Here is a 24,804-nt window from a genome sequence, read left to right as displayed (position 1 = left end):
ACTCAGAGCAAAATCTTTTGAAAGTTTACTTGCAAAGAAAGTTTGCAAGGAAGTTCAGGCTTTAGAAGAACAAGCTCGCCAAATAGAAATTACAACTATTTATAGGAAAAAACTACACAATTTCCAAGTATAGAATCTATAATTAGTTTGTTCATGGTGGGAAAACAGCAGTTCTCACACTACTATCCATATTTTTAGACATCAGCATTGCAAAAGTCAGAGATAAAGTGTTTGTTTGATTTTAGGGAGTCCAATTTTACAGGAAAGGCTCAGGTTCAGAATTTCATTTATTTGGGGGACTAGAACTAGACACAATGACCCTGATGTGTGTATGTCTTGTTGATGATGTTTTGTTTTTGATTTATCTCAGGATGCAAAGTTCTTAATTTTTTTTTCTTGACTTTGGGATCTGATGTACCCAATTACTCCTAATGGTAGCAGGGCAAGAAGTCAGTTTGCTTCTACATGATAGATGGAAGGACAATTATAGGATACAGCTGGAGAGAAGCAGCATGGAGTTTGTTGACCCTTAAGAACGGGAATTATGAGGTGTTTTAAATGCTGGCACAAAAGTTAGATAGAAAAAGGTTTGTGACGATCTGGAGGAAAACCATTCCAGACAGGAAGCACAGAGTACAGGCCTGGAGGTGAGAACAAACTCAGTGGATTCAAGGAGTAACAAAAATGCCACTGTTTAAACCAGGGAGAGGGGAAACGTGAGAGATGAGTTCCATGAGATAAAGGAACTCATAAAGGTGAGATATAAGATCATGCAAAACATTCCAGGTTATGTAAGGAGTTTGGACTTTATTCTAAGCCTAACAGGAAGTTATTGGAGGTTTTTAAGCAAAGGGATATAATCATTTGAAAAGATTACTGTGGCTATCCTGTGGAAAACTAACCATAAAGGCACAGTGGGGAAGCAGAGAAACCAGCTAGGAGGCTAAAAATCCAGACAAAATAATGATGTCTTGGTCTTGGGTAGTAGCAGTGGAGATTGTGAGAAGTGGTTTTATTTATTTATTTTTTAAAATTTAATCATTTAATGAGGTAATTAAAATTTTGAGTCTGATATCTTTTAAATGTTTTCAGTGTTTTTAAACTTAATTTCACTTTTATACTCACTAGAAATTAAAAAAGAACTTGTCCAGAGTAGCAACCACCTTTCTTAATAGTATGATGTAGAAAGGGAGTTTATCTTTAATTTTTCAATTGGAGTATAGTTGCTTTACAGTGTTGTGTGTTAGTTTCTACTGTACAGCAAAGTGAATCAACTATACGTATACATATATGCCTTCTTTTTTGGATTTCCTTCCCATTTAGGTCACCGCAAAGCACTTAGTAGAGTTCCCTGTGCTCTACAGTAGGTTCTCATTAGTTATCTACTTTATACATAGTATCAATAGTGTATATATGTCAATCCCCATCTCCCAGTTCATCCCACCCCCCCTTCCCCATTGGTATCCATACATTTGTTCTCTACATGTGTCTATTTCTGCTTTGCAAATAAGATCATCTATACCACTTTTCCACATATGTGCATTAGTATATGATACTTGTTTTTCTGACGTACTTCACTCTGTATGACAGTCTCTAAGTCTATCCACATCTCTACAAATTCCCCAATTTCATTCCTTTTAATGGCTGAGTAATATTCCATGGTATATATGTACCACATCTTCTTTATCCATTCCTCTGTTGATGGGCATTTAGGTTGCTTCCATGTCCTGGCTATTGTAAATAGTGCTGCAGTGAACATTGGGGTGCATGTGTCTTTTTGAATTATGGTTTTCTCAGGGTATATGCCCAGTAGTGGGATTGCTGGGTCATATGGTAGTTCTATTTTTAGTTTCTTAAGGAACCTCCATATTGTTCTCCGTAGTGGTTGTATCAGTTTACATTCCCGCCAACAGTACAAGAGGCTTCCCTTTTCTCCACACCCTCTGCAGCATTTATTGTTTGTAGATGTTTTTTTAAACATCTTTTTTTTGTTGTTTATTTTTGGCTGCTTTGGGTCTTCGTTGCTGCGCATGGGCTTTCTCTAGTTGTGGTGAGCAGGGGCTACTTTTCATTGCAATGCACAGGCTTCTCATCGCGGTGGCTTCTCTTGTTGCGGAGCACAGGCTCTAGGCTCGCGGGCTTCAGTTGTTGTGGCACATGGGCTTTGGCAGTTGTGGCGCACGGGCTTAGTTGCTCCGTGGCATGTGGGATCTTCCCGGACCAGGGCTCGAACCTGTGTCCCCTGCATTGGCAGGCGGATTCTTAACCACTGTACCACCAGGGAAGTCCCATTTGTAGATTTTTTGATGATGGCCATTCTGACTGGTGTGAGGTGATACCTCATTGTAGTATTGATTTGCATTTCTCTAATAATTAGTGATGTTGAGCATCTGTGTTTTTTGGCAGTCTGTATGTCTTCTTTGGAGAAATGTCTATTTAGGTCTTCCACCCATTTTTTGATTGGGTTTTTTTTTTTATATTGAGCTGCATGAGCTGTTTGTATATCTTGGAGATTAATCCTTTGTCAGTTGCTTTGTTTGCAAATGTTTTCTCCCATTCTGAGGATTGTCTTTTTGTCTTGTTTATGGTTTCCTTTGCTGTGCAAAAGCTTTTAAGTTTAATTGGGTCCCATTTGTTTATTTTTGTTTTTATTTCCATTACTCTGAGGTGGATCAAAAAAGATCTTGCTGCGATTTATGTCAAAGAGTGTACTGCCTACATTTTCCTCTAAGAGTTTTATAGTATATGGTCTTACATTTAGGTCTCTAATCCATTCTGAGTTTATTTTTATGTATGGTGTTAGGGAGTGTTCTAATTTCATTCTTTTACATGTAGCTTTCCAGTTTTCCCAGCACCACTTATTGAAGAGGCTCTTTTCTCCATTGTATATTCTTGCCTCCTTTGTCACAGATTAGGTGAGAGAAGTGATTTTATTCTCATTATATTTTGAAGATAAAACCAGCAAGACTTGCCAGAGAATGGGATGTAGGACCTGAAATTGAAGCCTCAAGTTTGACTTGAGAGCTCAAGTATGCTTGGCCTGAGCAATTAAGAAAATGAGGTGACCATTCACAGAGCTGGAGAATAACTGGAAGAACTGATTTGGTGTGCGAGGATGAGAAATCAGGAGGTTTTTTTGGTGGTTTTGTTTTTCAGAAAGCTGAATTTGATGTGCTTATCAGACATCAAAGCAAAGGCAGAGTCTAAAGCTCAGAGATACCGTGGAACTGCAGGTATAGATTTGGGAGTCACTGGTAACAGGTGGTACTTAAAACCTGTGGCTTTAGGATATCTGGCGGAGAAGTTGCCCAAGGTGCATAATCAAGCAAATTTAAAAATCACTGCATTAGGTCAAGTTCTCACGCAGTGGACTAGGATATTTGTTCCTATTTAATTAAGTACCTAAATAATTCCAGGCTTCCAGTTAGACACTCTTTTTTTAAGTGGAGTATTTTATTTTATTATTATTATTTTGGCTGTGCTGTGCTGCTTGTGGGATCTTAGTTCCCTGACCAGCGATTGAACCCTGGCCTCAGCAGTGAAAGTGCCGGGAGTCCTAACTACTGGACCACCAGGGAACTCCCTAGACACTTTTTTAAAAACTTGAGGTATAACTAAACAAAATGCACAGATCTTAGGAGTTCATTCTATGAATTCTTTTTTTTTTTTTAATTTACAGACAGCATACATTTAAAAAAATATTTTCTTGGCCTCTTTTTAAAATCTTTTTTATTTTCTTTTTCTGGTCTTAGTTGTGGCATGTGGGATATTTCATTGTAGCGCAGGCTCTTCGTTGTGGTGTGAGGGTTTCTCTCTAGCTGTGGCATGCGGATGGACTTTCTCTCTCTAGTTGTGGTGTGGCCTCTGTAGTTTGCAGCACCACGGGCTCTAGCTGAGGCCCGCGGGCTCAGTTGCCCCATAGCATGTGGGATCTTAGTTCCCCAACCAGGGATCAAACCTGCGTCCCCTGCATTGGAAGGCAGATTCTTTATCACTGGACCACCAGAAAGTCCCCGTTCTGTGAATTGACAATTGCATGTGTCAGTGTAACATTCTATCATCTCTGGAAAATTCCCTCCTGGGCCTACTTAAATATAACTTTTAGTTAACTATAACATACAAAAGAAAGTACACAAATTACGGCTCAATGAAATTTCTACAAAGTGAACACATCTGTAACCAGCATCCAAAGAAAGAAAACAGAACTTTCCTTGAACCTCAAAAGTCCCCTTTTGGCGCCTTTCTGTCATTGTCCTCCCCACTTAAGGAAAGACGAACCCGATTTTGAATGTCTCGCAGTTTTAGATTTCATTTAAATGGAACCAAAAGAGAAGAACTTCTCTGTCTGGCTTCTTTCCCCTTAACGTCACGTTTGAGATTCATGCACGTTGTACGTAGCTGTAATTTGATTTTGTGCTGTACTTCAGATTCTTTACTACCATAATGGTCAGCCTGCCTTTTTCTAGTCCTTTTTTCCTCCTCTGACGTGCTGATTTTCTAATCGCTACCTCGGGCGATATATTAAGCCGAGTGTGGGCTATTTGACTTCTCCGGGGTTACTGTTTATGCTCTCAACGGGGCTGCAGACATTTTCAGTCGGCCAGAGGCTAAAACAGTCTGAAAAGGGGGTGGGGGGCGGTTCTCAAGGGCCTTACATAGCGGGATTGCGGGAGCCAGAACAGGAGCAGAAGGCAGCCCCAGGAAAGCTCAGCCCACATTTTCTTTGGCGAATAGGCTCACTTAAACCGAGTCCAAACCTGGGTGACAACTAGAGACTCGCAGGTGAAGGTACTACGGAAGTCCTTCAACAGTCTAGGAGGGGAAACCGGGACCCCAAATGCGGTGACACGTGGAAGTGCCCGCTATATTAGCACGCTTTCTACCCCGCGGGGCTACTGGGTCCCGTCACGTGGCCAACGCAACCCCACCTCCTCCCGCAATCCATGATGACGTCACCACGTCGTACAGGCTAAATCATGACGTCTCCAGAGCGCCAGCAGTCACTGAAAATAAAACTGTTCCCTTCAGGACCCGGCACACTTAACGTTCTCATTCTGTCCCGTCTTAGCATAAACACGCTTCCTTTTCTCCCCTTTTTTGTCCTTTTCTCGCACTTCACAGATTAACCTTACACAAGATGGCCGCCTCGATGGCACTGGGTCCTAGAGAGCACGGAAACAGCCGACTCTCTAGGCAACTTCCGGCTTGGACCCCCGAAGATCAGTGCGTGAGTTCCGGGGTTGGGTTATGGTACGGAAAAGCAGCGGTTCTGAGCTGCGACTGCGCAGCCGGGACCTACGGGGTCAAAGTATACTACGTACAGTTGCCCGGGCATGGAGGTAGAGGCGTTTCTCCTCTCGAACTTCCGGTTTGATCGCGAGAGTTGAGCGTTGCTAAGAGGCGAGGTGGGCGGGGCGGGGCCAGGCGAGGCGGGGCGGGGCGGAGCCCTGCAGGCGGTGCTTGGGCCCCGGGGGCGGCCTCGACGGAGTCGCGAACGTTCTAGAGCCGCCGCGTGCGGGAGGCGGGCCGAGATCTCCAGCGGGGTCGGGTGTGCCCTCAGGCCGCGGCCACTGTGAAAGGCGCCGGTGCGGTCTGCGCTCGGGGTGAGCGCGGTCAGTGCTGCGTTTCCTGTTCTCGCCCCTGCGCCGGTGCAGCTGGGGCCTTCCCTCACGCAGCCCGAGCATGGCTTCAACTGTGGAGGAGGTAAGGGGTCCGACCTTCATCTTCCTCGCTCGGCCTTGTTGGAGCTTTCCGCTCCGTCTCCCGCCCCACCGCCGTTTCCCGTGCGGAGCTGCCCAGCGGCCGCAAGCGGCACCTGCCTGTCGGACCGCCTTCCTGCGTACTCGGGTTCCCGCGCTTCCCCTCGGCCTCCCACCCGCCCAGCTGCAGCCGCCCCGTTGCCGACCCGGCTACTGCGGGCCTCGGGGCCTTCGCTTTTCCCGGAAAGTTGACGATCGATGCCCCCGGCTCAGCCTTGGTCGGTGGTGTAGGTGAGCGGGTGTGTGTGTCGTGGTTCCCGGCGGCAGGTAGGTCCGATGGTGGACCTGAGGGCTGGTCACCTTCACGTTATCCTCAGGCCCTTTCCGCCCGCGTTACACTAGCCTGAGGACGTGAAGCGTCGTTGAATTAAAGCTGATTACAAAAAACTGAGTCTCGTTCCATGGTAGAGGGCAGTTGGAAGGTGAGAAGTCTTCGGTCCCAGCACTTAAATTCTCTTAGTCATCTTTTCTCTACACAGACTTTGGGCAAGTTATGGTGCTTCTCTGGGCCACAGTATCCTTTTCATAGGGTTGTAAAGACCAAGTAATAGTTCTGAATGTTCAAAACAGTGCTTGACAAAACAGTCTGCTATAGGCGTTTTTAAAAATAAATAAATTGGAAAGTTAGTTGTAACTAGTGGTGGGAAATAGCTTTTTCTCTTTCAGGCTCTTTAAAGTCTAAACAGAGGCAGCTTAACTTTTTTGGAGACTTAGTTTGCACAGTTACAGCATGGGAATAATAAACTTGGGTTGCTCTTTTTTTGACTTAAGATGACAGTACTGTTATTCACAGTAAAGTGTTGGGTATCCATTGACTAGATTTGTTCTCCGGAAATCTTTGCTTAATATGAACAAGAGTGGGAAATCTCACATTTGACTTTCTAAGTCTGAGAATTTGCTTTAAATGAAGAAGAAGTATGTGTGTGTGTGTTATTCTGGATAACTTGCCACAGGTTTGTTGGGTGTTAAAGATTGGCCTTGTGGTACCATGTGCTCTGAGGAAAGAATCGCTGAAGTTACGTTACAGTCCTACATTTGGCGTGTTCAGTATTAATCCTCTTTAAAATAAGGGGCTTTCTAATTGCGGTGTATACATTTAGAGACACTTCCTTTTGTTTGTTTGAGATGAAATTCAGTTTTTAACCATTTTAAAGTGTACGGTGCAATGCTTTTTAGTATATTCACAGTGTTGTGCAGTCATCACCACTATATAATGTGAGAACATTTTCGTCAACCCCAAAAGAAACCCATTAAGTGGCCATTAAGCAGTCACTTCCCATTACTCCTCCCCACCCAGCAGCCACCAGTGTACTTTATGTCTCTATGGATTTGCCTATTCTGAGCATTTCATACAAATGGAGATTTACAATGTGTGGCCTTTTGCTTTTTGGCTTCTTTTACTTAGCATAATGTTTTCAAGTTCATCCATGGTGAAACGTATTTCTTTTTATGGCAGAATAATCTTTTTTATGGATATACCACATTTTGTTTATTCATAAATTGATAGACATTTGGATGATTTCCACTTTTTGGCTGTTATGAACAGTGTTGCTATGAATACTTTTGTACAGCTTTTTATGTGGATATACGTTTTCAAATCTCTGCGTACATATCTAGGAGTGGAATTGCAGGGTCATATGGTAACTAACTTTGAGAAACTGCTAAACTCCTTTCCAAAGTGCATCATTTTACATTCCCACAAGCAGTGTTTGAAGCTTCCGATTTCTGCACATCCTCGTCAACGCTTGTTATTTGCTGGAGTTTGTTGTTGTTCGTCATCCTAGTGGATGTGAAGTGGTGTATCATTGTGGAGTTAATGTGCATTTCCTTAATGCCTGATGATGTTGAGCATCTTTTCATGCGCTTGAGGGCCATTTGTCTGTCTTTGGAGAAATGTCTGCACAAGGTCTTTGCCTATTTTGAGGCACTTTGGTTTTATTGCTTCCTAGTGAAGAATTTGGAAATAGATTAGAAGAGAAAGCTTTAATGTGTTTATGGATAGGGATAAAAGGGAGGTGTGATTTTGCATAAGGAAAACAAGTGAATGCCTAGATAAATTAGGTAAGAAATGCTGTATCTAAGGCATCTTAAATGTGTGTGCAGGAAAAGCACCAAAGGGATCAATTTTACTGGTTTCAGATCTGCAAATAACAGAGAAGAATTGAGGAATTACCTTAAACAGGCCTGCTGTAAAATGCTTCAGACTTACAGTGGTTATCTTATTTTTGTAGTACTGTAGAGCCAAACTGGCTGTAAAGAGGGCCTGGGGATCTCTTGCTTAATTCTCAGAGTTCTCTTCTGAGTCTCCTAGAAAAAGGATTCCTATTCCAGTCAAGAAGTAAAACCTTTTGTTTAGACTCTATACGTTTACTTTCTTCTTCTTTTTTTTTTTTTTTTAACTAAATCCTTACTCTGGAAACAAAATATACTCATTTAACATTTTAATTTTTTTTCATCTTGTTATTAGAATGAATGTGAATTTTGAAAGCCATTACAACAAAAAAGATTGCTTTGAACTAAAAGCATCTTAGTTCTATGATTGAAAGATGAGTTTGCAATTTTTTTTTCTTAGTAATATGAGTTTTGGGAGGTGGGGATAGAATTTGGGCAGGAGACTGGGCACAGTTGGACTTTTTATACCAAGTTAGCAGTTACAGATAGGTGAAACAAGGGCATCTGAGTTAAATGAGATAAAAGACTTGGGATAAAAGAAAAGCATTTGTTTTTCTGTTTTGCATTTTCTAAGACTCAAGAAATCTAAAGACTTTCAAGCTGTACTTTGGATATTATACTAAGTTACCAAGCATTTAAAGATTTTTATATTGAGCCTTACATGATCTCAGGCTATAATGTCAAAGTCTTCCTGTCAGATTGCTAGCTAGTATCAAGCCAGAATGTAGAGTCATTTTAAGAGAAATGAATCCCTTGTTTATAAAGATCTCATGCATTTGCAGTAAGTCAGAGGGTAACTGGGAAAAAGCTTTTAAGCCCATTGATTTTCTAACAGTGTCTTTAACTCTTAAACTTAACACAATGTTGACTCTGTCTCTAGAAAGTAATAGAAATAGACTTGGGTAGGCAGTGTATTGGCGTGAGAAGAAAAAAACAGGTGGCTTTTTCAGTGATCCAGGAGTGCATTGCATGTTGGATTGTTTGTCCACGTTTTTATCCTCTGCTGTGCAACCAAGTCCCAGACTTTTGACAGTAAAATTAACCAGGAGCTTTAGAACTAAGAAGTTGTCTAACTTCTTAGAAGAAGAAATATGTCTGTATTTTTTTATCTTTTGTCTTAAAATTTTAAACTTCCTTATGTGTATTACTTGGGGTAGGAAGATCAGTGAGGACCCATCACTGACAGAAAGTAATTACCTCAGTCAAGTTGCTGTAGCATTTCACCACACTTACCATGCACTCACTCACCTCTTTTATTTCAATATTTAAAAAATTCCTAATATCTCATGACTAGGACTGGATGTTACAAGGAAATCCACGATTCCCTTTTGTTGGATTTCTTCATGTTATAATCAGAAAATGTTTATAAATCACACTCGTATCTTGTAAATAAAATGTTATAAAACAAAGGCAGATAACAGTCTACCAAACTGGAAAAATTTGGCTTGATTACCTATTGTTACTTCAAGATTAAGTTTTCCTTTTTAAAAGAAAGGAATCTTGAGTTATTTACAATTCAGTAGGCTGGAGGAAAGAATCCTTGTTGCTACCCAACCCTAGGAAATTTAAATGAACCTCCTATTCTTAGCTCTTATTCAGTAAATTGAAATGACCAGTATGCACAATATCAAACTATTGTCTTATTTATCATAGCTAATTGATCTTTTATTTTAACACAGCTACAGAAAGATCTAGAAGAGGCGAAGGTGCTGCTGGAAAAAGCCACTAGAAAAAGAGTACGTGATGCCCTGACAGCTGAAAAATCCAGGATTGAGACAGAAATCAAGAACAAGATGCAGCAGAAATCACAGAGGAAAGCAGAACTTCTGGAAAACGAAAAGCCAGCCGCTGTGGTTGCTCCTATTACAACAGGATATACAGTGAAAATCAGTAATTATGGTATGACTCGCCCCTACATACAGCTCTATACAGTTCTTTCTGCCTCTGAGCAACATATTCCTTAGTAGTGACCCACTAACAAAATCAATTTTTTAATAGTTTTGAGTGTTTGTTTTTGGCGATTTTAAAGAGAAGACCCATTAGTTCTTATTTAATAAGATGCTTTTTAAGAGATTAAAAAGAAAATGCTGCATTCTAAAAGCAAATTAATAAGAGAGCAAGATGATTAGTACAATGTGAGTAGCAGCAAGAAGGAACCTATTCTGAAATATATTCAGTATATATGGACACAGCTTTTTGTTTTGTTTTTCTTCCTGTTTTGCATTTCTGTTTGCCAAACAACCACCGATATTAACTGAGGAAGAGAATCCAGTTGTATTCAAAAAACATTTTTGAGCACCTAGTATGTGCCTTTATTGTACTTGGACTTGTGGATACACAACAGTGAGCAAGACCCAATCCCTGCTCATGGTGTAGTTGGGACATAGACATACAACTAATACCATAACAATGTCATAATACCATTTTCCCTAAATTGATTATAGACTTTTTTTATTTTGGAAGCAATGCAACTTGAAGTCTGAGTAATGAGCTCTCACGAGGGCAGGGACAGTCTTATTTTTCTTTGTGCTCACAATATCTAGCACATAGTAAGTACTTAATAAATATTTCATTAACTGAATAGAGATTTATAAAGTATTATGAGAATATAGCTGATAAAGTAATTCTGCTGGAGGGGAGGAACAGTCAGGGAGAATTAGAAGAGACATTTGAGTTTAAAAGGCGAGTTCATCAAGTATGAAGAAAAGAAGGGAATTGCATGAGCAAAGGACATGAGTAGAGACGTGAAACGCATCATGCGTTTGGGTATTGTCATAGCAAAAAGCAGTGTGTGTGTTGTGTTTAAGTGATGTACTGCAGTACTATAGGAGATATGCTGTGTACTTCGTTGACTATAGGAAACTGGTCTGAAGGTGGTAGGATTCTGGCATAGTAACTAGGAACCTAGATTTGTGTTTAGGGAGAAATAGTTACCAATGTGGAGGATGGGTTGAATGGATGGGAAGAAACTAAATGAAGTACAGAACCCTCTAGAACATCTTTTTTTTTTTTTAATTAACACTAGATTTCTATAGGACTAAGAAAAAGTCATATAGTACAATAAATACATAAATATATATTTTATTATATGATGTGCTTTTTATGTGACTTTTGTGTATTTTCTGTTAGCAGAATTCATCTAGGTTAGAGACTAGCTTGATAATAAAAAAAATGAAATAACTTCTAGATATTGGTAGGTTAATTAAATTGGCAGATTTGTATGAATTTGACTCTCTAAATTTATATTCTGCTTTATCAGGGAAAGGAATTGAGGAAGCTAGGATTGCATTTGTTGAACTTCTTAGAGAAGTAGAAATGATTATGGAATTAGCTAATACTGATTAGACAAAGCTGATGTTTAGCCATCCGGCTTGGTGGAGATTATCAATATTTAGGAATAGGACAAAATTATATCCATGAAAAGGGGAAATGAGCTACAACTAAGGAAGTATTTAACGATCATATTGCTTACTCTAAGGAATAAAAAGAACATGGGCTTTGTGTTCAGTAAACCTGGATTTGAATCCAGGTTGTTTCACTAGCTAGGTGCCTAACTTTGGGTAGATTACTTAACTGCTTTGAAGCTCAATTTTTCCATCTAAAAAGTTTCTTATATCTTTATTTCTTTCATGTTTCTATTACTAAATTTTTATCTTAGTGAGTTTTATTATGAGCTGTGTGCATTTGCCATTCCAGAGACAGTATCAGACTTTATTCATGGTGCATTTTTTGTTGTTGTTAACCAGGATGGGATCAGTCAGATAAGTTTGTGAAAATCTACATTACCTTAACTGGAGTTCATCAAGTCCCCGCTGAGAATGTGCAGGTGCATTTCACAGAGAGGTGAGTTCTCATAATGGGGAAGACAGTGCCTTATTATGGGTTCTTTTCAGTTTCTAAAATTCTGCTTAAATTTAAAATTATCCTTTACATCTGCTTTAAAGGTTGAGTCTTATCATCTGGGATGGCCAGGTGCACATCCTAAAGTAAAACTGGCTTTATTTCCACAACGACTGAAGAGCACCTTTCACAGAACCAGAAAGATAAAGTGTTCACTATTGTGTTGTAGGTCATTTGATCTTTTGGTAAAGAATCTAAATGGGAAGAGTTACTCCATGATTGTTAACAATCTCTTGAAACCCATCTCTGTGGAAGGCAGTTCAAAAAAGGTAGGTTTACTTTTTTTGTTGTAATATTGTCATAATTGTCATAATATTTTTTTCATAATATTGTGAAACCTCATGAAATTACCTGGCCAGTTTAGAATTAAGATGAACTAGAATTAATTTATCCTGTTTTATTTGAACATATCAGTGCTCATTTGTGTATGTGTTGTCTGTGGCTACTTTTGTGTTTCAATGGCAGAGTTAAGTAGCTACAACAGACCATGTGGCCCACAAAGCCTAAAATACTAATTATCTAGCTCTTTACAGAAAACGTTTGCCAACTCCTGCTCTAGAAAAATAGATTATAAGAATATTGCATTAGAATCAGGAGGGTGTTGAATAAACTGAAAATGGTTAAGAATGAGACTTGAGTTTTTAATGCCAGTTTTATCACATATTAGTTGTGACCTTTGGCAGCTCACTTAATCACTTTATACCTCAGTTTTCTCATTTGTACAATGGGAATAATTTGTTTTACAAAATTGAAATAAACTGTCTTTGAAACAATATTATTCATTTTTCACTAATTCAGATAATCCTTCTGTTCCTACCTAATTTAAATAAATGAAGTTTAATGCCCCTGGTACACAGATGTGCCATTCTGCTGTGTTTACAGAGTTATGTAGCAGCTTAAAGGTAATATCAGAATATAATTTAATGATTAACTTGTAGCTCCCTGCTCCCTTCTTCGTCCACTAATCACATGTTGAAGTATTACTCAAGAGTCCTAGAGTTATGTGGATCATTGTTCAAAGGGTTGTATATTCTTGCTGTTTCTGCTCACCTTCCAAACTCCCTAACCGATACTGCCTTACATGATTTTCTGCCTGTCTCTGACCCCTTACTGTTTTATTCTCTCCTTCAATCATCAGAATCCAGCCATTCCTCCTCCTCGTTTTCAAAGACACCAGAATCATCTCTTCCTGTGTCAGCTGCCTGGAAGGCCCTCTTTCTTGGAGCTTGGGCCACAGCTCACATTTCACCCCAGAGAGGCTTTCCTAGTGAAGTTCCTTCCCCAATACTCATTAACATCCTCTTCGTCTTGATAGCACCTAGTATTTGAAGGAGTTACAGTTTGTGTATGATTTTCCAGCTTATTCATAAAAGTATTACTAGCACCTAAAACGGGTCCTGTATGTAACAGTAACTCGAGTAATTGAGTAAATAATTATTTTCTAAATATTCATGCTTATCTCCATGTGTTCTACCTGTTTTCCACTTTTCTTCCAGATTAAGACAGATACAGTTCTTATCTTATGTAGGAAGAAAGCGGAAAACACACGGTGGGACTACCTGACTCAGGTTGAAAAAGAATGCAAAGAGAAAGAGTGAGTCTACTTTCATTTATTTAAGAATTATAATGTATTCTCTGCTAGGGTTGTGGATGTTCATCAATAATGGAGGTGTATACTCTGCAATTTGACCATTTACCTTCTAATGTCCTCTGACTAACCCAGTTATATCTGCTTTCACTTGTCAGAGGGCACCTGAAGAGGGCATGTATCTAGCAAGTTGCTTTTTAAGGAGGTCTTTGTACTTCTGGTTGGTTCTTTTGTGCTGGTTCTTAACCCTGGGCCAGTGGTGCTGCTATATAGGTACTGTGCTCATTCCGAGAGATTCCATTTCAGTAGTTCCATAGTAGCCCAGATACCCATATATGGTTTTTTAATTCCACAGAAGTTTCTGATATATAGTTAGAATTTCACTATCACTGGTATAGAGTGAAAAAGAGAATATTTTTATCCTACTTAATAATGGCTATTCTGAAAAATGTTTATTCAAAGATAGTTCCATCCTAGGTAAAACATTCCTCTGCTTTCCTGCAGTGATATTGTACTACGTTGAGTCAATTAGCCATCCACATTTCTCTCCTCCCTCCCATAGCCAGTGTGCATTTGGGATGTGGTTGGCTAAGGTGTTAGGCATTATCTGTGGAATTGCTTTTAAATCTAGAATGGATTACCTGGGTATAGGAACCTGTTTTACTGTTACTGTATCCCCAGGGTCCAGTACAGAATCTGGCACTTAATAAATGAGGTAAGTGAAAAATTAGGTATAAGGTTAATGAGCCCAGTTCGCACACTGATTGAACTAGAAGTGTTGACTACATTGAAGACTGTGCTTTTATACCACCAGGCCCAAAACTCAGGTATCTCAGGCTTAAGAGAAGGCTTTTCTAATTAAAAAATATGAGCTTCAGTATGTGTCCATATATAACATACATTTGTTTTTTCTCAAATTGTTTCATATGAGGAAACATGCTTTTAAGAAAATTAAAAGTTTAGAAAAGTGAAAGCTTATTTCCTTACTTCTCCTGCTAAAAATTAACCTAAAATCCCATAGTCCCGATAACCCCTTACGGTTTTTTAAAAAATTAATTATTTAATTAATTTTCGGCTGTGTTGGGTCTTTGTTGCTGCACCCGGGCTTTCTCTAGTGCGGCGAGTCGGGGCTGCTCTTCGTTGCAGTGTGTGGGCTTCACTGCAGTTGCTTCTCTTGTGGAGCATGGGCTCTAGGATGCGTGGGCTTCAGTAGTTGTGGCATCTGGGCTCAGTAGTTGTGGCTTGTGGGCCATGTGGGCTCAAGAGCGCAGGCTCAGTAGTTGTGGCGCACAGGCTTAGCTGCATGTGGGATCTTCCTGGACCAGGGTTCAAACCTGTGTCCCCTGCATTGGCAGGTGGATTCTTAACCACTGAGCCCACCAGGAAAGTCCCCCTTAACCATTTTTGATGCCCATTTTTTGATGCACTAAGTGTGGTTATAGATTGTTTAAGATGAATTTGTGCGTGTTTTGATTGTCAGGGTATGTTTGGATACTCTGTCTTCCTCTTACCTCCACTCTTGTACTTCCTACATACTAATTTGTCTCTTTTCATACTTAGTAATCATACCTATAAAATTTGTTAGTAAATGGGATTATTTATATATATTTCTATATTCCATATAGTATTATTATGTTTCACGTACATTATATATATTTCCCCATTATTGATTGCGTATGTTTTCTTTTTAATAGAAAGCCCTCCTACGACACTGAAACAGATCCTAGTGAGGGATTAATGAATGTTCTAAAGAAAATTTATGAAGATGGAGATGATGATATGAAGCGAACCATTAATAAAGCCTGGGTGGAATCAAGAGAGAAGCAAGCCAAAGGAGATACAGAATTCTGAGACTTCAAAGTCTTTTTGGGAACTGTGATGTGGAAATATTGATGTTTCCAATAAGGAAATGTTGGTGAGCTGCACAGATAAATTTGACATATAACTACTTACACAGTCTAAGTAAAGGCATTGAATCCTCCATTTCCTGCTGGAGGATTTATTTAAATAAAATATGCTTATTAAACAAACACTCCCTCCAAAGATGGTTTCCTTAGTAACCGGGTCATTTTATTCAAGAAAAGGGTAATGTATTCTAGTGTGAAATGTAAAGAAGCAAATCTTACCTAATGAAAATGCCACATTGTGCGTATTACTGTTCAGCTAAGAGGTAGAAACAAAAGTTATTGCTTGCCTTTCCGTTCCTGACATCAGCTCCCATCAATGTAAGACTAAAAATAAAACGTGAATTTTTGCATAAAATGCAAATTCATACCTGTGTTTCATGGTTGTTACAGAGAGACTGATCTATTCACAGCTTAAGTAATGTATATACCCGAATTATCATGCCCTAATAATCTACTCACAAATATTTTTCTCTAGATTTAAATATATTTATGAATAAATTGGAAATAAATCAAAACTTGAGAATACACAAACATATGTACCAGTAAGTGCGTTTTGCCATGGATCAGATGGCTTGTAAAAACAATAACTGTAAAGTAAAAATAAATATGAAAATCTATCTATTCTGCTGAATAAAAACCTATCATCTAGCAGATGTCCAGATGTATGTCAGAAAAGTCAGGCTTTTAGGGGAATTGTTTATTTCAGAGGGTATTACTCCCCCTAAAATCAGAAGTAAGAGCAAGAAAGATGCCTGTGATTTCCATAACTATGTTGTATTGGAGCTATTTGCCACTGCAGTTAGAAAAGAACAAATTAAATGCACAGAGGAGAAATCCAAAACTACTACAGTTAATAAGAAAATTTGGTAAAAGTACTAGGGTAAAGTTTGTTGGGGTTTAAAATTAACAAAAAAACAGCCAATATATAGGATAACTATTACTAAATATTGAACACATTATAAAACCTCTATAATTAAAGCTGTGATGTTGGCACATGAATAAACAGACCAGTGGAACAGAATAAAAAAGACCTAAGGTGTATGGAAGTTTTAGAATACAGTAAATAGCATTTCAAAACTATGGGGAAGAGATGGGCTCTTATTGAGATAACTAAAAATAGCCATATGGGTACATTCCAAACTGATCAGAAGATCTAAATGTAAAAGTGAAGCCACATGAGTACTGAAAGACTCCATCGTAACCTCAGTGAGGGAAAACTATACTATGTGACTTCCTTAAAATCTGGATGTAACAAAGCTAAATATTGATAATTTTAACTATGTAATGTTTACATGGCAAAAAACCCCCACAATTACCAAAAACATGACACATTGAGAGAATTCCAAAATTATTAACAAACACTTGATTAGAAAAAGGAATGTAAGTGACCTTTTTTTGGTTTGTTTATAACCTTTTGGGCTGTGTTGGGTCTTCGTTGCTGTGCATGGGCTTTCTGTAGTCGCAGCGAGCAGGAGCTACTCTTCTTTGCGGTGTGCGGGCTTCTCATTGTGGTGGCTTCTCTTGTTGCAGAGCACAAGCTCTAGGCACACGGGCTTCAGTAGTTGTGGTGTGTGGGCTTAGTTGCTCTGCAGTGTGGGATCTTCCTGGACCAGGGCTCGAAGCTGTGTCCTCTGCACTGGCAGGTGGATTCTTAACCACTGTGCCACCAGGGAATCCCTAAGTGACCATTTAACATATAAAAAGAATTTAACATATAAAAACATACTGTATTTTAACTTTTATTGGAAAAACTAAAACATACGGACTATTCAGGGTATGGGGAAATACATACATGGTAATGGAATGAAAAGGTTGAGAAGCTTAAAACTTGTATAGAAGAGTAGTTGTTGGTAGTTTACCAGAATTATATGTGCATTTATCCTCTAATTCACAATTCTACTTCTAGGCTCTTTCCCAAAAATAACACTGGCAAAAATTTGGAGTGATATATACAAAAGATTGGAAGCACCCAAATGTCAACTCATAGGGGACTAGCTGAGTAAACTAGTACTTTGGGACATCCACACAGGAAGTACTAATAGTCACAAAAAAATGATTATTTACAGATATTGATACACAGTGATCAATCAGGCTACAGTAAGTGGAAAAGCAACATGCAGAACATTGTTTATGCTACACTTAACTACCTTAGTGTCAGAAAGAGAAATGAGAATATACAATACATGTATTTGCATAAAATTCAAAAAGGAAGAGTAAACCCAAATAAAAATGGTTACCAATAGGGGGATGAAAGAGATGGAATGGAAACAATACTGTGACTATCTTTTTCTATAGTTTTGACCATCTAAAATTTAAGCATTTGAAAGCTAAATAAAAACTTGGGGAATGAGATCAAGATGGCGGAATAAAAGGATGTGGAGCACACTTCTTCATACAGATACATCAAAAATACACCTACATGTGGAATAATACTCAGGATTCTGGCAGAAGATCTCATACAACCAAAGCAGCAAGAAATACACCATGTAACTGGGTAGGATGAGACCTGTGCCCTTGGGAGGGAGCTATGAAAGGTTTCCTCACCCTGGGATCCTCCTACACCAGCTGAGAGGTCAGCTAGGAAAGATAGCTTGAGATGGAGGATAGTGCAACACCTAACTTGTGGCAAGCAGGACAGAGACCAGCGCAGAGGGTCCTTGTTACCTTGCTGCATTTCTCAGCAGGAGAGAAGCACCTGCTTGATGTGCACAGCAAGTCGCTGCTAAAACTTGGATTTCAGCTGACAGACTGGGGGAGAGGACTCTTTGGAGACAGCCTGAAGGGCCTGGAATGTGCTCAGGGTCACAAATGGGGGTGTGCAGGATGGAGCCTGGGTTCGCCATGGGAGCCCAATTGTTAACACACACATGAGAGAGGGGCATGGCCCAGTCATAGCAGCCTCATTCTCGGCTTGCTCACAGTGGGCACAGGTCAGCCACTGTGACTTCTAGGAGCAGACAAAACACCAGTGGGTTGCCCACACGTGGAGGCAGGGCTGAGGGTAGTGCCAACAACAGTGTACTTTGTGGGCACACACAGTGAGTGACAAATGACATCAGAGAGTGCAGGTCCTGGTGGACAGCTCCTGAGGAGGAATACGCAGTGGCTCCTTTCCCAGATGGAGCACTCCAGCCCCACCTACCTCACACCACAGCTTATAATCAGATCTGGGGGCTTCTACTCTTAACAACTGGGGAGCAGACCCTGCCCCCAAAGGGCTATGACAACCACATAGGAAAGAGGAAGCCCCACTCAACATCCAGTGCAGCCTCTGGTCACAACACCAAACACTCCCTCTGTCTCCCTCTGTTGGGAAAACGGCCAGCACACACTGAGGCAAGATGTGGTAGGCATCCATAACAAAAAGAGCCCTACGACCAAAAATACTGGACTCACACAAGCTACACAGGGATGCCTGCACATAAAAACAGCCCTTCAAGACCACAGTAGACACTGTTTTCCCTAAATTCATAATAGATTCAGAGAAATACAAGGAAGAAAAAGCAGAGGAGCTATTCCCAATTAAAAGAACAGTGAAACAGCCCTCTCCGGTCTACCAGACCCTGAGTCCAAAAAGGAGGTAATAAAAATGCTGAAGGGATTAAGAAAGAAAGACTGATAGAAATGCGTATCACTGTAACAAACTATAAAGAGGAGCCAATTAAAATTAAGACAAATTGCCAAGATGAAAACCTATCTAAAGGCAATAAATAGCAAAATAAATAATGTAGAAGAACGAATACATGATCTGGAAAATAGAATAATGGAAACCACCCAGTCAGAACAGCAGACAGAAAGACAAATGGAAAAGAATGAAAGCAACATACGCGAGTTATGGGATAATATAAAGCATGCCAATCTACACGTAACAGATCTCAGAATGAGAAAAAAGAGAAAAGGGGATCGAAAATGTATTTGAAGAAATTATAGCTGAAAACTTCCCAAACCCAAAGAAAGAAACATATCCAGGTAAAGGGAGCACAGAGGGTCCCAAACAAGATGAATTCTAAACAGACCTACACCAAGACATATTAAAATTAAAATGGCAAAAGCTAAACACAGAGGATTCTAAAGGAAGCAAGAGAAAACGAGTCAGTTACAAGAGAACCTCTATAATGCTATCAGCTGATTTCTCTACTGAAACTTTGCAGGCCAGAAGGGAGTGGCAAGATATATTCAAAGCTGTGAAAGGGAAAAACCTACTATCTAGCATACTCTACCCAGTAAGATTATCACTTAGAATAGAAGGAGAGAGAAAGAATTTCTCAGACAAGCAAAAACTAAAAGAATACAGCAATACTAAACCTATCCTAAAAGAAATATTGAAAGGTCTACTTTAAATAAAAAAGAAGCAAGAATCTATAGGAAAGGGAAAGTCACAGTAGGAAAGACTAATATACAAAAGGACTGTACATCACTTAAATAGCCAGTACACAGATGAAAAGAATATCAAAAAAAAACTTTGTGAAAGTGATTGTAACTACAATGAACACCAAAAGGATAAATAGGGAGATATAAAATAGGACATCAAAATCACAAAATGTGGGGAAGAGGAGTAAGAAAATGTAGATTTTTAAAAGAACGTGTTTGAGATTATATGACTACCAGCCTAAAGCACGTAGATATAGTAATGGGTTAACGTACTTGAAAACCAGGGTAACCACAAATCAAAAACATATAATAGATTCACAAAAACCAAAAAGAAAACTCAAGCATAATAGAAAAGAAACCAACAAAACACAAAAGGGACAACAAAAAGAACAAGAACAGAACACAGAAGTACAAAATCAACTGGAAAACAAGGTTTACAATGGCAATAAATACATACCTATCAATAATTACCTTAAATGTCAATGGGTTAAGTGGAAATGACAAGAAAGCAGGGGGTAGCAATACTCATATCAGAAGAAACAGATTTTAAAACAGGACATAGAAAAAGCTAAAGGACACTATATAATGATAAAAGGATCAATACAAGAAGATATTACACACATTTACATATATGCAAGGAATACAGAAGCATCTAAATATATAAAATAAATACTAACAGACATAAAAGGAGAAATTGACAGGAATACAATAATAGTAGGAGACGTTAACACCCTAATGACATCAATGAACAGATCTTCCAGACAGAAAATAAAGCCACAGAGACCCTACATGACACAATACAACAGTTAGACTTAATTGATATTTTTAGGATATTACATCCAAAAAACCCCCAGAATAGACACTCTTTTCAAGTGCACATGGAACATGCTGTAGGACAGACCACAAACTAGGACACAAAACAAGCCTCAACAAATTTAAGAGAAAAGAATTTCAAGCATCTTTTCTGACCACAGTGGCATAAAACTAGAAATCAACCACATAAAGAGAAATGAGGAAAAAAAAAAGAAAACGATTACCAGGAGACTAAACAACATGCTACTAAATATCCAATGGGTCAATGATGAAATCAAAGAGGAAATTAAAAAATACCTTGAGACAAATGACAATGAAAACACAACCATACAAAATCTATGGGGTGCAACAGAAGCAGTCGTAAGAGGAAAGTTCATAGCAATACAAGCCTTTCCCCCCAAAACAAGAAAAATCTCAAACAACTTAACTTACCACCTACAAAAATTAGAAAAAGAAGTACAAACAAAACCTAAAGTCAGCAGAAGAAAGGAAATAATAAAGATCAGAGACGAAATAAATAAAAGAGGTTAAAAAAAACAACAGAAAAATCAATCAAACCAAGAGCTGGTTTTCTGAAAGGATGAACAAAATTGCCAGGCCTCTGGCCAGGCTCACCAAGAAGAAAAGAGACAGGACCCAAATAAACTAAATAAGAAATGAAAGAGGAGAAATAACAACTGATACCACAGAATTACCAATAAACCATAAGAGAATACTATGAACAATTATATGCCAACAAATTGGACAAACTAGAAAAAAATGAGCAAGTTTCTAGAAACATACAGCCCACCAAAACTGAATCAAGAAAAAATAGATAATTTGAACAAAATGATCACTAGAAGTTAAATAGAATCTATAATAATTAAAAACAAACAAAAACAAACCCCCCCCCCCAAAACTCTCTACAAACAGAAGTCCAGGACCAGATGGCTTCACTGGGGAATTCTACCAAATATACAGAGAAGAACTTATACCTATCCTTCTCAAACTCTTCCAAAAGACCAAACAGGAGGGAACACTCCGAAAGTCATTCTAAGAAGCTGTGATCATGCTGGTACCAAAATCAGATAAAGATACCACAAGAAAAGAGAATCACAGGCGAATGTCACTGATGAATATAGATGCAAAAATCTTCAAGAAAATATTAGCAAACCATATCCAACAACACATAAAAAAGATTATACACCATGACCAAGCTGAATTAATCCCAGTGTGACAAGGATGGTTCAACATAGGCAAATCAATCAATCCCAGTGTGACAAGGATGGTTCAACATAGGCAAATCAATCAAAGTGATACACCACATTGACAAAAGAAAAGACAAAAACCGCATGACCATTGCAATAGGCATGGGAAAAGCATTTGATAAAATTCAAAATCCATTCATGATAAAAACTCTCACTCAAGTGGGTATAGAGGGAATATATCGCAACATGGTAAAAGCCATTTATGCCAAACCCTCAGCCAACACAATACTCAACAGTAAATACTAGAAGTCTTCCTGCTAAATTTAAGAATAAGACAAGGATAAACACTCCACCACTTCTATTCAACATAGTATTGGAAGTCCTAGTACTCAGAGAAGAAAAAGAAATAAAAGGTAACCAAATGGGAAGGCAAGAGGTAGAACTGTAATTATATGCAGATGACATGATACTCTATATAGAAAACCCTAAACACACAAAAACTATTAGAACTAATAAATTCAACAAGGTAGCAGGATACAAGCTTAACATACAGGAATCTGTTGCATTTCTTTACACTAACAATGAAATATCATAGAGTAAAAAACAATCCCCTTTAAAACTATTACAAGGACAAGATGTCAGAGTAGAAGAACCTTGAGTTCACTTCCTCTCACGAGCACACCAAAATCAAAACTGCTGAACAACCACCGATAAAAAAGACTGGAACCTAACAGAAAAGATATTCTATATCCAAAGACATAAAGAAGAAACCCAATGAGACGGTAAAAGGGGCACACCTACAATATAATCAAATCCCATACCCCTGGAACAAGTGACCCAAAAACTGGAGAACAATTACATCACAGAAGTTCTCTAATAGGAGAGTTCTAAGCCTCACGTCAGGCTCCCCCGTATGGGGGTCTGAAATAGGGAGGAGCCTCCAGAGCATTTGGCTTTGAAGGCCAGCGGGGTTCAAGTGCAGGAACTCCACAGGAATGGGGGAAAAAGAGACTCCACTGGAGGGCACACACAAGGTCTTGTGCTCACTGGGATCCAGGGCAAAAACAGTGACTTCATAGGAGCCTGGGCCAGACCTACCTGCCAGTCTTGCAAGGTCTCCAGGGGAGGCAGGGACAGCTGGGGCTCACTGTGGGGACAAGGACACTGGTGGCGGAAGTACTGAGGAATATTCATCAGCATGAGCTCTTCTGGAGGCCACAATTTGGCACCACGACCTGGCCCCACCCAACAGCCTGTAGGATCCTGGAAGGCCTCAGGCCAAACAACCAACAGGGCAGGAATACAGTCCCACCCATCAGCACAGGCTGCCTAAAGATTCCCAGAGCCCACAGCCACCTCTAAACATGCCCCTTGACATGGCCATGCCCACCAGAGGGCCAAGATCCAGCTCCACCCACCAGTGGGCAGATACCAGAAACAAGAAAACTACTATCCAGCAACCTGTGGAACCAAGTCTGCAAAAGCAGTTCAGGACCTACCCTGGGAACAGCTGGTCTCTGGCCCTTGGGTGGGAGGGCCAGAGAAGGGAGTGTACTACTGGGACGCACAGGACATCCCCTACAGAGGACCACCTCTCCAAGGTCACGAAATATAAATAACCTTCCATATACATAAAAATACAAATAGAAATTTAAAAAATGAGACGGCAGAGGAGTATGTTCCAGACTAAGGAACAAGATAAAACCCCAGAAGAACAACTAAGTGACGTGGAGATAGGCAACCTACCCAAGAAAAAGTTCAGAGTAATGATTGTAAAGATGATCCAGGAAATCAGGAGAAGAATGAATATCCAGAGCAAGAAGTTACAAGAAGTTTTCAACAAAGAGAAAATATAAAGGACAGCCAAACAGAGTTCAAGAACACAATAAGTTAAATGAAAAACACACCAGAAAGACTCAATAGCAGAACAAATAAGTCAGAATAATGGATAAGTGACCTGGAAGACAGAGTGGTGGAAATCATTGCCATAGAACAGAATAAAGTAAAAAAAGAATGAAAAGAAAAGAGGCAAGTTTGAAACCTCTGAGACAAGGTCAAACACACCAACATTTGCATTATAGGGGTCCCAGAAGAAGAGAGAGAAAAGGGCCTGAGAAGATATTTGAAGAGATAATAGGTGAAACCGTCTCTAATATAGGAAACGAAACAGCCACCCAAGTCCAGGAAGCGCAGAGAGTCCCACACAGGATTAACCCAAGGAGGAACAAGCTGAGACACATAATAATAATTGACAAAAATGAAAGATAAAGAAAAAATACTAAAAGCAACAAGGGAAAAGCAACAAATAACATACATGGGAATTCCCAAAAGGTTATCAGCTGATGTTTCATAAGAAACTCTGTAGGCCAGAAGGGAGTGACACAATATACTTAAAGAAATGAAAGGGAAAAACCTACAACGAAGAATACTCTACCCAGCAAGGCTCTCATTCAGATTTGATGGAGAAATCAAAAGCTTTACAGACAAGCAAAAGCTAAGAAAATTCAGCACCACAAAACCAGCTTCATAACAAATGCTAAAGGAGAGACTTCCATACAAGATGGCAGAGTAGAAGGAGGTGCTATCACTCCCTCTTGCAAGAACACCAGAATAACAACTAGCTGCTGGACAATCATGGACAGGAGGACACTGGAACTCACCAAAAAAGATACCCCACATCCAAAGACAAAGGAGAAGACACAATGAGACAGTAGGAGGGGCGCAATCCCAGTAAAATCAAATCCCGTAACTGCTGGGTGGGTGACTCACAAACTGGAGAACACTTATACCAGAAGTCCACCCCCTGGAGTGAAGGTTCTGGGCCCCACGTCGGGCTTCCCAACCACGTGGTCCAGCAACGGGAAGAGGAATTCCTAGAGAATCAGACTTTGAAGGCTAGTGGGATTTGATTGCAGGACTTCAACAGGACTGGGAGAAACAGAGACTCCACTCTTGGAGGGCAAACACAAAGAAGTGTGTGCATTGGGACCCAGGGGAAGGAGCAGTGACCCCATAGGAGACTGAACCAGACCTACCTGCTAGTGTTGGAGGGTCTCCTGCAGAGGTGGGGGGTGGCTGTGGCCCACTGTGGGGACAAAGACACCGCA

At 39.7% G+C, this 24,804-nt stretch overlaps 1 protein-coding gene across 1 annotated transcript; it reads left to right on the top strand.

The window, feature by feature from the left end:
- Nucleotides 1-5,455: 5,455 nt before the first annotated feature.
- On the top strand, nucleotides 5,456-15,449 carry CACYBP (calcyclin binding protein). The gene is made up of 6 exons (XM_082616273.1): nucleotides 5,456-5,703; nucleotides 9,611-9,830; nucleotides 11,678-11,774; nucleotides 12,001-12,100; nucleotides 13,328-13,425; nucleotides 15,114-15,449. The coding sequence occupies exons 1-6, from the start codon at nucleotides 5,683-5,685 to the stop codon at nucleotides 15,268-15,270; spliced, it is 693 nt and encodes a 230-aa protein (XP_082472399.1). The 5' UTR covers nucleotides 5,456-5,682; the 3' UTR covers nucleotides 15,271-15,449.
- Nucleotides 15,450-24,804: the final 9,355 nt, after the last annotated feature.

This window comes from Mesoplodon mirus (assembly GCF_964341445.2).
Source record: "Mesoplodon mirus genome assembly, chromosome: 3".
Classification (NCBI taxonomy): domain Eukaryota; kingdom Metazoa; phylum Chordata; class Mammalia; order Artiodactyla; family Ziphiidae; genus Mesoplodon; species Mesoplodon mirus.
This window is presented reverse-complemented; position numbering and strand designations above follow the sequence as displayed.

Bases quoted from the DNA above. Each gene is read 5' to 3' on its own strand.
- CACYBP (XM_082616273.1), top strand. From the start codon at position 5,683: ATGGCTTCAACTGTGGAGGAG. The intron at 12,101-13,327 runs GTAGGTTTACTT...CTTTTCTTCCAG, and splicing joins TGGAAGGCAGTTCAAAAAAG to ATTAAGACAGATACAGTTCT. The intron at 13,426-15,113 runs GTGAGTCTACTT...TCTTTTTAATAG, and splicing joins AAAGAATGCAAAGAGAAAGA to AAAGCCCTCCTACGACACTG.